Raw genomic sequence first — 18,358 nt, 5'->3', positions numbered from 1 at the left:
TAATAAAAAATTAATTATGAATTTAAAATATAATATATATTAATGATAAGCTTTTAAAATATTGACATAGTAATATATTGAATGATATCTATGTTACGGGACGAATATGTTATTAAGTTGACAAACAAACCATTATGACAATAATTTTGGGCGAAGATAGGCGCAGTCAATAATAAGCAAGGGCTTCACTGCTCCTCCTCCTTTTACTTAGCCATTTCGATACTGTTTGGAATTTTCTGGTTTTTGAATTTTTATAAAATTATTATTTTTAAATTTTAAATTTTAAATTTTTTTATTTTTAAATTTTAAATTTTTTGTAATGTACTAATATTAAAAAAATATTATTTTAATATATTTTTAAATAAAAAACACTCTAAAAAACAACATTTACCACCGTATCAAATAATTTTAGCATGTTGCTTTCTTCTTTGTTATTGTATTTTAATTTGTATTTTTTATTTAATAAAGAGCTCTTTGTCTAATTAATTCTTTTCAATTTCAAAGTAAACAAAATTAATATAGATTAGAATTTTGAAAAAACCAACCAGTTCGGTTCGATTTCGATTTTATGAGCCTGAAATCAAAAAAACCAAACCGAATCCAAACTAAAAAAAACCGAGCCAAATCAGAAAAAACCGAGCCAAACCGAAAAAACTGAGCCAAATCGGTTTGAACCGGTTTTTGTTCTAAAAACCAAACCGAACCGAAACCCCGATTTTGGTTTGGTTTTTGTTCTAAAAAACGAAACCGAACCCAAAATCCTGGTTTCGATTCGGTTTGTTTTTTTTAATAATTTCGGTTTGGTTTTTTTATAAAAACCGAACCGAATCGAAAATGATCACCCCTATTATTTGGCTCAGGATCTCACTAAAAAAAAGATTCTAGTCTTTGAATTTGAATGATGACTTTATGTATTATTATTTTTATTGAAAATGATTTTTTTTTATCAACGTATATGTTTGGGCCAGCTTGCGCATACTTGGATTAATTTTATGGGCTCTAAAGTTAACAACCATGTAAATCTTCAGTAGCTCTAAGAGGACTCGAACTCATGATTATTGGAAAGTAAACCCAAAGCTTGACTAGTTGAGTTACTCATCAGGGTTATTTGTTTTTTAATTTTATTAGTATAAACTTGATCAGATTTATATTAAATGAAATTAGATTAATGGAGTTATGAATTAAATCACTTGATAAAAAAAACAAAGGTTCCACCAATTCCAATATTGATCACATTAACCAATTCATGGTGACATTGTTTTCTATATTATATTTCTCATGGCATGGAAGGAAGCTGTAAGAACTAGCATTCTCTCTATAAGGTTGAGATACTAGTGGATTGTTGGAAAAATTGTTTAAGAATATGGTTAATAAATATATTTAAAACTAAATTAATAGTAAAGCCTACTTATTTTGGAGGTTAAAATTTTATTAAAATTTGATTTCGATGTAAGTTCTTTAATATGAAATATTAATATATTTTAAACAAATTGTAGATGAATGGAAAATTGATCTCAAAAAATTCTTGGATGTTTTGGTAAAATTCAAAATTATCTAGAAAACTCTATCCCATATATATATATATATATATATATATATATATATATATATATGTATATAAACTTCTTTTTGTGAGAAGTTAAAACTTCAAGGGTGGTTTTGTTAAAGTGCAAATAAGATTTATCATTTTAGAACAAGCCCTAGTTGATAAGGGCATCACTTTTACTTCATTATTTACATTGTTAAAATGCTTAATTAATGTTTGATGTCCATGTATTTCAAACTTTCTATGTATATATATCTTCTTTTTAGATTAAATTGAACTTTAAGTCAAGTTGCATGATTACCATGAAGAGGAAGATTCTAATTAAAAAATAATGAATTGATATAAATATTATGTTTCATTGTATAATAAAATTGAAATTGTGTAAAATATTTATGGGTGTTTTATGATACATTATAATTATATATTTTGGACAATGTTTTATGTTTTTTGAAGATGCGTTCATTGTTTCAATATTTCCATGAAGTTTTTTATTATTATTTTGGACAATGTTATAGGTTTAATATGAACAATTATTGGTTTGATGATTCTTCGTGTTGTTATTATTGTATGTTTAGGTTGGTTAAAAAATTATAACAACTAGCCAAAAAAAATTGATGAAAACATCAACATAATCATCAAATGATAGCTCTATTCCATCGGCATTTTAATTGATAATTTCACATCTATTTCATTGAAAAGTTACGGTTTGAGAATTTTTAATGAAAATAGTGACTAAAAATTCCCTCGAAAATTAATTCTTGATGAACTTGTCGACAAAAAAATAAGCAGAAAAATCTGATTTTTTTGGTCCGAATAATCCATTAACTTTTTTGTCTACAACTTCTGTTGCTAATAGAAATGTTGATGAAATGACAATTCCTGATGAACAACTAATCGATAATAGTTTTCCGTTAGAAGTTCTATCGGCAATTCAAATACTAGTGGGATTTCTTCTTAAATGCTGATGGAATATTATTCTATCATCTACAATATTTTAATTTTATTTAGCTTAAAAAAACATCAAATTAATGTTTTTTAATAATTTCTAATGATTTTAATATTATAATATTATAAATAAAAAACAGTCTAAAATAAATTATTTTAATATAATTTCATTGTAAACAACCACCAAAAAATTGCAACATATTTCAAAGGCAAAACCGTTGTTTTAGATTGGTCAATTTACATCACAACTGATAAGTGTTTGATTTGCAAGCAATAATCAATGGTTGCCCCTGTCAAAAGCCACAAGCTGCAAAGTTCCCTCTTTTTTATTTATTTATTACAAACCATAATAATATTTACTCAAAAGATTGAGCTCAAAATTAATCTATAAAAAAAACTAAGTGTTGCAGAGATTTCCGTTCCAAGTGGTACTTGCTACGTAATTGCTACGTGCAAAGTTCAACCTCAAGATTCAAGAAGAAAGTGGTACTGGAAGGCTAGATAGCTTCCCTAAACTGGGTTTCTAAGATAATGAGGATGGAAGCAGTACAGAAGGATGTAAAATATATTGATACGAAGGCGGATTTGGTTTATGATTGAGCAGAATGGATCCATGGAGCCAAACCCAATTAGTTTGGCTTCTGAGGCTTTGTCATTGGTGTCTCGTTTGGCTAGCAGCTCCTAGCAAGATAGTGACCAGTAGCGATATCTGCAGAATTTATCCATTGATCAAAATTGAAGAAGCACTATCTGAAAAATCCATGATCAGCATGAATCGTCAGACCATGAAAAGTCATTTTAAGTGCTCCTATGCACTCCCAAAGAAGCACTTCGCCACTGCCTTTTCTTCGACATGACCTGAAAACAAAAGGCTTTAGTGATAAGCAGAAACTGTTGCAGAAATAAGTTGCAGTACAAAGATCAGCATCAGCCATGAGAAAAAAGCGGAGATGGTGGAAGCAATGGGAACAGTAGTGATTTGGAACCCAGCTTAATTTGATAGTAACCAGATCATAAAGGTTCGTCATTCACACAATCATGCATGTATTTATCAAAATTAGATGACGATGCATGTTACTCAAGCACAAAATGATTCGTAGACTTAGTCACGCAGACCAAATTTAAATAAGAGAAGAATCATTACCTTATACGAAAGAGGGGGCAGTGAAGCCTGACGAACAGCCTTTCCATGCTCTGTTGATTGCTGAATCTCTCGAAGCTGACTCACTGTATTCTCCAAAAGTTGCAACTGGACCTTTTTCTTTTCCCTGTTCTCCATAGAGATATTGAGCTGTTCTCTTCCCACTCGAATGATTCGTAGCCTCTCTCTCAGCCACCCAACTTCACTGTCAATTTTAAATCTTTCATAATCAACTGCAGACATGGAATTTCTTCTCAAATCAGAAGTCAAGAGTTTGCCTTTTGAGCTACCCAATGGCGGCAATCCATTAGTCATATCAGAACAGCTTTTGCGGACATCTTGCTCAGCCCAACTTATCCTTGGACTGCCACAAGTTCTTGGGATGTCTGACGCAGCACTCACGGACAACTTTTCACTTCCATTTTCATTAATTCCACAAGACAAATTGGTTTTATCATCAATGACATGAACATCATGAACAAGGGAACCCAAATCAAATTCTGCATCAGATGAATCTCTTGCATGCTTCTCTGAATCATCACAATTATACGGGAAAATAATCTTAGTTTGGTCACAAGTCTCTGTTGTCTTTGACGCCAACCCGTGACCTGCATTAATGCAATCACTTTGCTGCTGTGCTTCCACGGATGTAGAAATGGTTTTCTCATTCAAATTACAAACCCGAGTTGACAAGTCAAATTGTGAGCATGACTCCATAATTTGTGGCTTTCTTAGTTGATCAAATAGACTATTGTCAGGTGATAGCAGTTCTTTCTCTTCAAATTCCTCTTGAGTCCCATCATTGTCCGTTGATAAATGTTGGTGAAGTTTGTCAATGCCTGGGTGCCTATGAATGCACCCTCCTTTCAAAGATTCAACTTCATCCAACTCTGGAATTGGTAATTCTTTCCCAAAAGCAAGAGCACAACTTTGTGATTCAATGGATTGAACCTTGGATCTTAAAAATTTGTTTGACTCTTCTCCCTTCTCTTTCTCGTCAATGGATTCACTAATCCTCTGCAGCACCAGAAATGGATCCTCACGTGAATATTGCGAAGAAGCCATTTGTTCATGCGTGGTTCCTATGTCTTGCACATCAGATTCCCACTCCTCATTCCCAAAAATCACTTGCCTGTATGTTTCAACTTCCTTCTCCAAGAAATGCTTCTCCCTCTCTCTCCTTAGGAGGATCTCTTTGAGAATGTTCATTTCTTCAAGATCATAAGCAGACTTTTCCTCAATCATCCTATGGTATTGCCTAGCTTCCATTTCTATCAATGCCTTGTCTTCTTGGAGACGCAGAATCATAGCCATGGCCTCGTCTGCTGCAGTAGCAGCAGCACTTCTCTCTTTCTCGAGCTCCAGGTACAAAGCTGAACAAGCAGCGTGTTCTTCTTCTGATGCATGTTCCAAGACTCTAATACCATGTTTTTCTTCACCATCAAAGCAAGGCTCTCCTTGTGCTTTGCATTTCAAATCATCACCAAGCAGTGCAGCCTTTTCCATGGGCTTATTTTCACCAAGAGGTTCATTTGATTCAAAATCATTAAAGACTGTTCCCACAAATCCAGTATCCACTGAAGACTCCTTGCTATCTGAAACCACAAAACCATTCACATTAGAAGCAGAGCAAGAATGTGCAGAAATGGTTAGCATGTGAATACTCAAAGCATGTTAGTGCATTCTTGATCATGTTCAAAACACATCTTAAAAGCATAGAAGGTTTGTTCCACATAACTCTCAAAAAAAAAAAAAAAATCTTAAATGCTATCTCCTAAAAACAAAAAGGTTTATATGGACCTTCCTCCCCTGATATGCGGGTGGGAATACAAGGGCCATTCACCACAAAGAGATTCAGCCACTATTCCTTGACATACCATACTTATTACGTGGTCAACTCTTTTCTTGCTTTAAAATTCCTCAAGGATCTGAATGAACTTAAGGTTCAATTCTACCACATGGATCTTCCTAGTAATATTTGAATGAGTAAAATTACCAATTTTCAGTTAAGGCCTGTTTATTCGTTAGAAAATAGTTTTTTTTTTTAAGTAGTTTCTGTAGAAAGTGTATTATTTTCCGATGTTTTGATAATAATGTTACGGAAAATTAGCTGAGAAACAGTTTCATTATTTAGCTATGTCGTGAAAAATAAACTGAAAAATAACTTATTAATATTTTATTTTATTTTCAAGTTTATTAAAAGAATAAAAACCAAATATGATAGATGAAAAAGTTGAAGGAGAATATTATATATATAAAAAATCAATTTCAAAAATTATTTTAAATCAAACAAATAGAAATCGAAAGAATATGAATCAAATCTGACAAATAAAAAAATTACAGGACGAGATTGAATAAAAATTCCAACTTCATTTATTTCAAATAAAACAAGGAGCATTGACATAAATGAGAATTGAATCTGAAAGATATAAAAGTTGAAAGAAGGTGAAATTTAAAAAAATAATTCAAATTTCATAAATTATTTCAAATAAAATAAATAATAATAATAATAAAATATGAAAATATTTAGTTATGTTTTAAAAAAGTTTTGGAAAGTGTTTTCCAATAAAATAAAAGGCTTTCCTTTCTTTGAAGCTAATTTTTCCCATGACAAGAAAGTGTTTTGTCGTGAACAAGTTACCAAACATTTAAAAGTGAAAAAAATTGTTGTTTTCCTAAACATAAAAGGGGGCTTAAGTTCTATTAATGTGAAGAGAACTTGTCACTAACCAAAAACAAAAATTATAATGTTACATGGCTTCTCAACTCTCTTAATTTTGACTGTAACTCACAGAACAAAACAAATGAATTGCATATACCTTTCATACTGTAAAATTGGTTAAAAGTAAAACACAAGAAACATGCTAGAATCAAACTAGAACTAAATAAATATAGCATTTGAAAATATTTTCTTTACCCTCAAAATGCAGAGCATCAGCACCAGAACTAGCAGGAACCATGTCACCTTCATGATGCTTATTCATCAATTTATTGACACTGGCTGGAGATTGAGGATGAGTTCGAGAATTTGACTGTGAATGATCATATGACGAAACAGAAGAAAACAGCCCTTTATCAGCAGCCACTTTTCTGCGTCTCCTAAGATATCTCCCCTTCTGGATTGAAAACCCCCTCTCTTTAACATCAAACTTCCCTTCTTTCACATCCCTCACATTGACTACAGATCTCTCAACTCCCTTTCCACTCTTCCTCTCCCTAAGTGAGCCACACCAGGCTTCGCCTTCTAATCCAGCATTGTCACTTCCACAATTTACTTCGTTCATCGTCCCAACACTCGACTCAAAATTCAAGTGTTTGTCCCACATAGAATCAAAAGGGAACCTACTCTTAACAGAGAACTGAACAGAAGATATATTCTCTGATGGTCTATCAGCTAACACTCTTCGCCAGCACTTATTTCTATTGTGGTCACCAAAAAGTCCATTGCAGGGGCATGGCAAACACAATCCAAATAAACCCAGAAATTTCTCAGCAAAAAAAGCAAAAGTTGATGCACATAACAGAGAATATGCAATAGCAAGATCAAGATATGCACCAACTAGTTCATCAAAAGCCCATGACTTTATCTCTTGACAAGGCATTTTTCATTCCCCGACAACAAACTCGGCAAACCAATATAGTAACTCCCTGTTTTAAACTGAACAACAAGAAAAGAAAAATCAGAACTTCATGCCAAATACAACAATTGTCATTAAATACAAGGCAAAAAAAAGAAGGAAATATGAAACGGGGTCGGTTTAATCACCAACAAAATGCAAGAAAACGAAGAAAATCCACATTTAAAACAACCAATATGCAGCAATCAGAGTGTTTTTGCTTGCCGTTACGCTGTTTACTCAAAACCCAGAAGGGAAACAAAAATTTAAACCCCAAAAACACTTGTTTCAATTCATTTCATTGATTTTTTCAATTCAGTTTCTCAGCAACCAAACAAATTAATGAATGAAAGAAAAGGAACCGTGGAAGATTGAAACATGGTTACTTTTATGTTTACGAGTACAGTACTGGCTCACCGAGATGAAACTGAGTCTGAGTCAACGATGAATCGTTCTGTCTAATCGACCAAAATGCTAAATTTCGTCGGTTATGTGAGTGACTTCGGTTTGAGCTGCCAAGTTTGATTTGATAGTCTTAGATTGCTGGGTGTAACTACTAAATCCATCCCATAACTTTCATACAATTTTCAAATTAGTACCTACATGATTAGTCCTTACAATTTCACCTTTCCACTATCACTAATTGTAAAATCAATTTCTCTAATTGTGCTCCATTCGGAAAAAAAAAAATCATTTTCCTAAATCCATCCCATATATTTTAAGTAAGAGATCTAATTGATGTACAATTGTGTTATATTATCTACGATAAGGACAATAGTTAATTTTATTTTTTTTCAAAATCATGGCTAAAACTATGTCTTATATTATAAAAATAAAAACTATTTATTTATGCTCTTATGAAATACATGAAGAAACTTAATTGTCAGGTCAATGATGATTTCATGATGAAGTGTAAAAATGTGTAATGCAAGAGCCGAAATGAAATTATTTTAATAATTGAGGGACTGATAATAATTATCCCATACAAGCTACAAGTTTCCGTTACATTTCCGAGGCAGATACGACGCCGTGGGTTCCACCAAGTCAGGACTTTTATTGTAGTGAAGGAGCTCTAGATCCCTCAAAGCCACGCGCTCTATTTTTTTGTCTAAAACACGCGCAGGGGCTTGGAACTAAAGAGCTACTGGATCGTGTTTGCCAATCTCCATGACAGAGCGTAGGAATGAAGTTTCGTAACGTGCCTTTGCTGTGGGCGGTATCAGGTAGGAACGGATAGTCAATATTTTAGTGCGTTCAGGTGGATCTCATCACGTGGAGCCCACATGGAGTATTTTGTGAAACCTCGTTTCTGTCCTTAATCTTTCACTTAATTCCCAATTTAATCCAAAACCGGACGATTTTACTGGGATGTCAAAACGAAGGATCAATATTTTTGGAGCTGAATTTTGCACATCCGATTCCAATTCAAAATATTTAAATTCATTGCTCCGTTTAGAATCTGATCCGGTCGGATCACGTCAACGGATACTCCTGATCTTTTTTTAACAAAAATTAAATTAGATTTTCAAAAATATAATCAAAATTTTAAAATAAATTATATTTTTATCAATAAATCATAAAACTATAAAACATTGTTTAAATTTTAAACATATACAAACTAACAAAAGCATGCATGAGATGTTTTGAAACCTTAAGAATCTAATTTATAATTTCTTTGTTAATTAATACTGCATTAGAGCATGTGGGGATGATCCAGAGTGATCTAGTTAATTTGTTAAGTTAAAAGCAACTTATAAAATCAATAAAAATATAAGATGATATTTTTAAATTTTTTTTAGATGATAATATATTAGATTAACTCGGGTTAATCTGGGTTAATTTGTTAAATTCATGACTAGATCATAAAACCAAGATAATCTTATAAAACATAAATAAAAATATTGAATATCTAATAAACTCAATATAAAAAAATAATATATATATAAAAAAAACAAAATAATAAAGTACTGTTTAATGTTTCTTGTGCTTTGTTAATTTATGGTTTATGTAAGAAACTTGTTTTAAGTAAGGAATGTGCCCATTTCCTTTGTATCACCGCTTATAAGCACAAAAATTATCTCTTTCCTCAAGAGATGTTTTTTTAGAAAACAAAATTTATTATGTGATTAAGTGGGAAAATATTTCTCGGAGAACCTACCATGGGCTGGTATGAGCAAACATCATCATTAATGTTATTTGTAGAAACGTTAGTAATGTGCAATTACCCAAGCTCCTTTTTGATCGCTTTTACATTTGTATATAATAGATTTTTTAAAAGATATTATTTTATTAGAACTCACATAATAAGTTTTGTCTTTTTAAAAGGTGTTCCTCTTCGAGAAATATTTTTTTAGAATAATTTTAAAAAATAATTACAATTGATTTTATTTAACGGTTTCACCCGAGCTCAATCTAGATTATAAATTGACCCGGAAAGTTAATCATTGGATCAGTTTTCAAACTAGTTTGAAAATAAACTTAGATTGTGCCAGACTCTGAATGCGTAGATCGATCCAGTGCAATGTGTTTGGGATCTGCAGTCGATTAATCGGGATTCTGCTACCATTTCTCATGAGCATTTATTGCCCTTTACGACTCGTGCAAAGTTGAAGGAAACGGACCTTGAATCAGATGGTAAGGAGGATTCTATGCCTAATTTGGATCCATAAAATTATAATCCAGAGGCGGGAGAGGACTGAGGAGTAGCAGCCACTTGTATTCAAAACAGCTGAAATCGAATTGCCAGGCCAAGCTGGGCTCAGGCCATCTAAGGACAAAGACTCGTTATCTTTGTTTGGGATCAATACTAACAAGGCCATGAGTGTTCAATTAAGGCGGATAATTGTTTATTTGGAATGTGGTTATGGTTATGGTTATTTTTTAAAGTGTTTTTTTATTTTAAAATATATATATATTTTTTTTTAAAAAATTAATTTTAAAATCAGTGCATCAAAACAATAATAAAAAATTAATTTTTAATAAAAACAATTGATTTTTTTTGAAACACGGGTTGACCCGCGTTTCCAAACGCTAACTAAAAAGCAAGGTTTATGGGTGTTTGATTGGGTAGTTGTTATTTTTTTTAAGTGTTTTTATTTAAAAATATATTAAAATAATTAAAAAATTATTTTTAATATTAACGTATCAAAATAATATGAAATAACTAAAAAATATATTAATTTAAAATAAAAAGAATCTTAAATCTTATTAAAAATGTTTTTTAAACGTAAAAACTTGAAAAATCTTTTACAACATGCTATTGCAACGCTAAAATGCCTTGAGTGTGTTTAGAAACACGGTTTGTGTGTTTTCTTAAAATTTATTTTTGTTTTTATTTAAAATAAAATTTATTTATATATTTTTAAATTATTTTTATATATTAATATCAAAATTAATTTTTTTTTAAAAAAAATTTTATTTTAATATATTTTTAAATAAAAAATACTTTAAAATTTAAATCATCACTACCGTTACAATCCCAATCACAACTTCATCTATATTATTATAAAGAGAGGTTGGGAGGACGCTGACACCACAACAGCCCTATCTAATCTGGAGACTATTCGAGATGGGAAAAGGAAGTGTATGGGTGACATGTTTTTTGATTTAATCGAGGATAAATGGTCCCATCATGATCAACGTCATTGAATTGCCAAGGTGTGGAAAACCCTCTGACAGTTCAGAACCATGGAGTGATTTTATGATCCCAATTAATCCCTAGACCTTGTCTTCCTCGTGGAAACAAAGAATGGTTCGGTGATACTAGCCCAGTTTGTGAAGAAGTTTAAGATTTGCAGTGTGTTCATGATTGTTCCTGATGGTGATTCAAGCCTGATGAGTGGTCAAGTAGCTGGTTCTGAATCTTTCTATGCTTGGTGTCGGGCTCAAGAACAGTTAAAAAAGAATGGTTTAATTAGAGAGTTCCAGTTTTCTAATATCCCTCTGTTAATCTTATTTCAGAAGAATAAGGAGGCGTGAACGCTGATGATGCTGATAAGATGGCTGGCTAAGATTTTCGGTTTGATAACTATCGATCTCTGATAGGAAATTAAAATGGGAAAAACTAAACAAGTGCAACTAAGATCTTTTATATTAAATCAGCAGCTAATTAAAAGCATTAATAAAAATAATTAGAACCAAAAGCAATAATAGAAAGAGTAAGGATTCAAGAAAAAAAAAGAGTCCAGGATTATAGCATGTATCCAATAGCGCTATTCTCCCTGTGTACAAGGAAATTTTTATATATAACATGCTTTTCTTCCAATATACAATAATTTGTTAAAATCTTATGATGCATCAACCTTTTAATCACTATTTTTGCTTACTTGAGTTAATAAAATATATATAAACTCAATAAAAGTATACATTACCAAATATATTTAAAATAATTAAATATAAAAAATTAATTTGATCATATAGTACTTTAGCTCACTAAAATAATTAAATATTAATTATATTAACACATTAACAATTTAGATTTTGTAAAGAACCATAAAAAATTTAAATGACTAATTAAGTCAATAGAATTTATTGACTATTAAAAATGACTATCTTTAATTAATTATAATTTTAAATCAAGATTCTACCATTTCTTCAAATGATTTAAAATTATTTATATGTATAATGAATTAACAAGATAAAAATGAGCAATCAATGTTATGTAATAGATGTTAGGTACTTTTAGGGTTGGAACATTCACTTAGTGTTAATAAATCTCTACTTAAATAACCATAATATCTAGCATGTTATGAATTAAGTTCTTTTAACCAAGTTTAAAGTTACTACACACATAACATATGAGTGATTATAAGGTTTTATCAGTGTTGTATTTTTTTTCCTGATCATGTAAATGTATCTTGTCTCATGAGTATCCTTAAAGGGTAACCCAAGCTTTTAAAGAACACATTATCATAAAAATGAGACCCGAGATCATCCTTCAAAATATATATGTAATGTTTGTGTTTTTTTCAATCACCCAACAATCTTATTTAAGGCTAAGTTTGTTTCTCGGAATTTACTTTCTAGGAAACCACTTTCCAACATTTCCTGTGTTTGTTTGCCATTAGAAAAATTGGTCAACGAAAAACGCTTTCCAATCAAAGGAAAATTTGGCTTGGTTTCAAGGAAAGTGTTTTCCTGGAAAATTTGGGCGGAAAACACTTTCCGGAAGTTGTGAAAAATTTAGAAATGTCATATTATTTGCTAATTATATCAAATTTGGTCCTTAAACTTTTGATTGCTATATATATATTTTGTTTTGAATATTTATTTTTCAATTTCATCTCTTAAAATTTAATTTTTATATTAACTTTGGTCCTCATTTTTATAATTGTTATTTGCTTTTCCCTTATCATTTTTTTTATTGAAATTTTTTATGTATCAAATTTGGTCATCGTTCTTTTGATTGTTACTTATTTTATTTGAAATAATTTATGAAATGTTAATTATTATTATTTTAATTTCTTCATCTTTTTTTTTATTTTTTAGATTTGATCTCTATTATTTTGATTATTATTTATTTTATTTGAGATAATTTATGAAATTATATTTTTTTTCAATTTTATTCTCATTCAACTTTTTAATTTGTAAGATTTCTTCCTCATTATTTTAATAAACTTGAGAAAAATAAAATATTAATAAGTTACTTTCCAGCTTATTTTCCATGACATAACCAAACACTAAAAAGTGTTTTCCAATTTATTTTCTAATATGCTACCAAACATCAGAAAATAATTCACTTTCCCGGAATTCACTTTAGGAAACCATTTTTCAGCAAACAAACGGGGCCTAAATGTTGAACTTCATTCATGGAATCGTCATATATTTGAAGATAAATTTTCATTCTTGGTGATTAATTAAAAGACTTTAATCTTATTTTTCTCAACAATTGAATAACTCATTTGCGTACCAAGTCTTTAATGAGTGAATCAACAATGTTTTTTCAACCCTGACAAAATCTTAAGAAATAATACCATAAGATATCAAATATCTAGTGGATTTATGTTTATTAGTCATGTATACAAGTCTATCTAACAATATTTTAATTCAAGGGGGAAGACTTTATAAACCTAAGGTAATGGCTGGACAAAAATTAGATCGAGAAAGACTTGACCTTGATATATGAAAAAATGACCCAAATACTCTTTAAGAAAGCAACAAAAGTTTTCCCAGGTTATTGAATTATCAAACAACGATCATTTGATTGAGCTCTTTATGACGCAAACAGTGGCCAACTCTCTTCACCAAGTTTTTATTTGTAATTGTTCATCATTCGACAATATTAAAATATTTTTGCTAGTTCAAACCCTTACGTTTTTCTTGTTTCCCACACTACTCGTTTTTTAAAGCTAAAAATAAGCAAAGTTGAAAAGGATAGCACACCAGACGTCGTGCATGAAAACCTTTCAATGCATGTCATTCTCACCGTCTCTGGTGACGGCCAACTAATGCTACTAATATTTTCAGCTCCTCCGTAGCCATCAGCTGTGGCTAAAGCACATTTTGTGGTCCTGTTTTAGCAAATTCTAAATTCAAGTTACTTGCAATTAAATCTTTTTATCACCAACTCTATCTTTGAATATCTAGTATAGTATCAGTATGAACCAAAAGAGGGTGGGTTAGCAAGGACTCCGATGATATAGTAGACTTAGGCATGTTTAAAAAAATGAGATTTGGACATAAAAGTATTCTTTTATATATGAAAAGACATTAAATTGATTTTTTTTAGTAATTTTAGTTGATTTTGATATGAAAATATTAAAAACATTAAAAATATATATTATTTTAATATTTTTGCAAGAAAAAATACTTTCAGCCGCCTTAGAAAACATACATTTTTTTTTTAATTAACGTGGGTATCTAGATCAGCTTGCACGTACCTCGACTAATCTTATGAATCTTAAAGTTAACGATCATGTAAGTTTTCAGTAGTTATGAGAGAACTCGAACTAATAATTATTGAAGAGCAAACTTAAGACCTGACCAGTTAAGTTACTCCTCAGTATTATTACAAGAATTAAGTTAAGATGTGTGTATAATGTGAACAATTGCTTGGAAAGAAAAGAAAAGGAAAGAAAAGAATGGGATAAAGTTAATCATGATTTTCCGCTAGACAATTTTCACATTATATGTCATGGCCGTATTTAAAAGCTGCTTTCTTTCTTAAGGTTCATATATGGCAGGTATTTTTTTCTGCCAGACGATGGGCTCCTCCAGCATTAATTAAGTACTATAATAATTCTCTCTTTTCAACCCTATATTATGCCCTAGTTTCTTTGGCAGTTCAACAAATCACACTATGAACTAAAACCCATTTAATTAATGCTTATAAAATGTCAAAATGCAAGTGGCAAGAACTTCCACCAACGAGGCAACAATTTTTTTTTTTACTTGGTTTTTTTTTTCTTTTTCTTGAGCCTAGTTTGTGCCCACCAAACCATCTTGAGGTTTTAGGCCAGAATTCACAACTGTTATATTGTATGTAAGCAGAGTAGATGCAGGTGGTGGAGTATGATCATGGATTATTCTTTGACGGAGAAATTCTCCAGAAAAATGTCAGGTTCAAGCCTTCCATGAGCCAGATTTCCTTAGCTGACTAGAAGAAGGAATCATTAGAAAAAGAAAAAGATTTTCCAAACTTCTCCAATTCTTCCGCTCTTGTTGTCATTGAAGTGACTTATCAGTCATGTTCTGACACAACATGAGCCATTATCCAATCTATACACTCTCCAGAAACTTCATTTGTCGTGAAAAATTAAGTAAAGGAGGTCATTGCCACTCCTTACAAGAGTGTCGTTAAGGATGAAGTCCTCTTAATTAACTACATAGTTCAGCAAAATAATTATTCAATCCTTTGTCTCCAGTCTTTTGGAAGATAAACTGATAGAATATAAGCCTTGTTGAGCCAACCAGAAAAGGGAGAATTAATCCTCCATTTCAAAAAGAGAAAATATATGTTTTTTATAACACAAAAAATATACTTCCAATAAGAAGTTTTTTAGAAAAGGGTTTAGTAAGACTTATAAAGCTTATTTTTTAGGAGTTCAAAACTTTTTAAAAGACTGTCTTGGTTTACTATATAGGTGTGGCAAGGCTGGACATTATGAAAACAAATACAAGGCAAATAAGAAGATTAATACCCTTGCGATCCTTAAGAAAACATTATGTGAGATTTTATTTAATGAATTAGAAGGTGAAGATCTATAGTTAAAAGTAGTTTAGAAATCGGGTTCGTCAAATGATGAATCGGATTATGACTCTTCCTCTACCCTTTTTGAATGACGATGTTGTAAAAATAAGTGTGATTGTGACAATTACATCACTAAAAGACTTTTTCAGACGAGCATAAACATGCTCATAAAAAAAAAGGGTTTTATGTTAGACTTCATATAAACAAGACTCAAGATCCAAAAAAAAAAAAAAAAAAAAGAGATCTCCTTGAAACCTACCTCAATATCATAAATCCAAGTCCAAACTCTAATACGAGTTTTATTTCTCTAACTAGATAAATGGCCAAAACAATATATTCTTTGCAAGAAGTCCTTAGGAAGGAAAAAAAGAGTTCTCTCATCAAAGAACCCACGACTATGGATCTCAAGTCTAAAATGAATAAATAACATATCAAAGACTTGAAATAGCATATTGCTTATTTGGAATCTGATGAATGAGATAAATCCTCTAGAAAAAACTTAGAGGAATACACTTTCAATTTAGAAGATATTACGAAAATCTCTAATCTAGAGATTAATATTATGTAATAGATTAATACTCTTTATAGAGCTATCACTCAAAAATGATATGCTCAAATCACCCTTGTAATCAATAAAAAACTCAAATTAATTGTTGTAATGAACTAAAAATTAGGATTAACTATTAAAACTTTAGTTGATTTAAAAGCTGAATTGAACTGCATACTTTAAAAGGTTATTACCGTTCAAATATCTCACAAAAACCACTCAATTTCTTATTGCTACTAATAAACAAACTTCACTAATTCAACATAAACTGCTATTTGTAAAAATAGAATCAACATCCCAATGACTTTTATCATGTTTAAAAGCCTTTCCTCAAGAATAATTCTAGGAATTTTTTTTCTTCATACATTATTCCTAACACATCTCTTGAGGAGGTTGGCGTTACAACTACAATGAAGGGTCTCTAAAATACAATTTTTCTTTTTCACCCAACATATTTTTCATTGTATCCACACCCTTTTAAATTATAATTTCTTTTTATTTGCTCTCTTTCTCTACAAGAGGAAGTAGATACAATCATATAGGAGAAAGGTTAAAAAGACTCGAAGTTCAACACAAAATTACCCAACTTCAAGATATCTTAATCAAGGAAATATGTGTTGATATCCCGAGTGCCTTTTAGGATAGAAAATGTCATGTCATCAACCTGTCTTATTATAATATATATCTCAACTAAAATATTATTTGGGAGCGCAGTTTGACCACACTTTTCTAAATTTTTAATTTGTTTAAAAGTTTTAAATTAATATTTTTTTTATTGTTTTGATATACTAATATTAAAAATAAAAATATAAAAAATATTATTTTAATATATTTTCAAATAAAAAAAATCTTAACCTATAATCTCAAACACAATTAAAGGTTGGTCTTATTACCATGAGTCTAGGAATTTGGACATATGTCAAAAGAAGATCTCCTAGTTAAAAGCCTAATTAGGCTTAGCCTATGTCCATGGAGTTTCCCGGCTTTTTATGTTGAGAATGTTGTTGAGCTAGAATGAGGACTTCTAAGGCTAGTAATTCATTATAAGCTTTTAAACAAGAATAAAAAAATGGATTAGATACCTAATTTCTAATTAGGGAGATATACTATATATAAAAAAAATATTTAAAAAACTAAAATAAATTTGATATGAAAACATGCATTTAATACAAGCATATTGTTGGATCCAATAGATACCTAAATATGATCAAAATGATAGTGCAATAAGGTTAATTCTAGGTTAAAATAAGGTTTAATCCTTAATTTGATATGGGAATTTATCAGTGAATTAGATGGCTTTGGAAATAGGTGGAGCTAACCCTTTATGGATATAATAACCTAGAATTAAACCTTATTTTATGCTGGAAAAGAATAAGTTAATAAAATGCGAAAAATTTCTTGGAAAAAGAAAAAAAAAGAAAAGAATTAATGGGATAAATCTTCGGCTGAATTAGGTGGACAATTTTCACATCATAAATCATGGCCGTATTTAAAAGGTGATAATGATAGAAAGGGCTACCAAAGCTACTTTCTTTCTTTCTTGTTCTCATTTATTATTGACCAAAGTCTAAAGACTTCCTTTTCATTTTCAAATGGGGACTGAGAGGGTCCCCATTCTGAGGAGAAGACACCAATGAGCTCAACATGATTCATTCATGGCAGGTTTTTTTTTTTAAAAAAAAAAAATTTCCTGCCAGATGATGCAACTCGAAAGGGCTCCTCGAGCATTAATTTCTATAACAATTTTCTCTTTTCAACCCTCTATTATGCACTTGGCAGTTCGACATATCACACCATGAACTAAAACCCATTTAATTGATGCTTATAAAATGTCGAAAAGCAAGTGGCAAGAACTGGCTCTGTTAAATAATTATATCTTCTCAATCATTTAAATTTTTAGATGAGATTTTAAAATATAATTTGTATAATTATTTAATATATTATCTTAAATAAAAAAAATTAAACTTAAAATTTACACAGACTCATATTATTTTGTACTTATTTTTTTATCGAATAGAATGGAGGTGATAAAATTTAAACTCATGATTGCTTAATCAACAAAATTTTAATATCATGTTAAAAAATTATCTCAACCCAATAATTTAAATTTTTAAATGAGATATTAATAAAAATTTTATATTACTTTTTAGCATCCTCCAAATAAACAACTATTTTTTTCTTAACCCAACAAGTTTTTAGGCCGGGATTTAATTAGAACTATATATTATTGTGTGCAAGCATAGTAGATGTAGGTGGTTGAGTATAAGAGATATTACGGTATTATTTAGAATTGCGTTTCAAACATAGTTTCATAAAAAAAATAATTTTAATATATTTTAAAGTAAAAAATATTTTAAAAGAAATTACTACTGCA

At 30.3% G+C, this 18,358-nt stretch overlaps 1 protein-coding gene across 2 annotated transcripts; it reads right to left on the bottom strand.

The window, feature by feature from the left end:
* Positions 1-2,799: 2,799 nt before the first annotated feature.
* On the bottom strand, positions 2,800-7,755 carry LOC133671574 (uncharacterized). 2 transcript variants are annotated; one of them, XM_062092355.1, is made up of 4 exons: positions 7,667-7,755; positions 6,550-7,290; positions 3,636-5,227; positions 2,800-3,349 (listed from the first exon to the last, which is right to left on the bottom strand). In XM_062092355.1, the coding sequence occupies exons 2-4, from the start codon at positions 7,232-7,234 to the stop codon at positions 3,290-3,292; spliced, it is 2,337 nt and encodes a 778-aa protein (XP_061948339.1). In that variant the 5' UTR covers positions 7,235-7,290; positions 7,667-7,755; the 3' UTR covers positions 2,800-3,289. The 2 variants fall into 2 exon arrangements, with proteins under 2 accessions (XP_061948339.1, XP_061948340.1); XM_062092356.1 differs by lacking the exon at positions 7,667-7,755 and adding an exon at positions 7,399-7,655.
* Between the last annotated feature and the right edge of the window lie 10,603 nt (positions 7,756-18,358).

Source organism: Populus nigra, chromosome 13 (genome assembly GCF_951802175.1).
Source record: "Populus nigra chromosome 13, ddPopNigr1.1, whole genome shotgun sequence".
Taxonomy (NCBI): domain Eukaryota; kingdom Viridiplantae; phylum Streptophyta; class Magnoliopsida; order Malpighiales; family Salicaceae; genus Populus; species Populus nigra.
The sequence above is the reverse complement of the archived record's forward strand: the minus strand, read 5'-3'. Positions and strand labels throughout refer to the sequence as shown.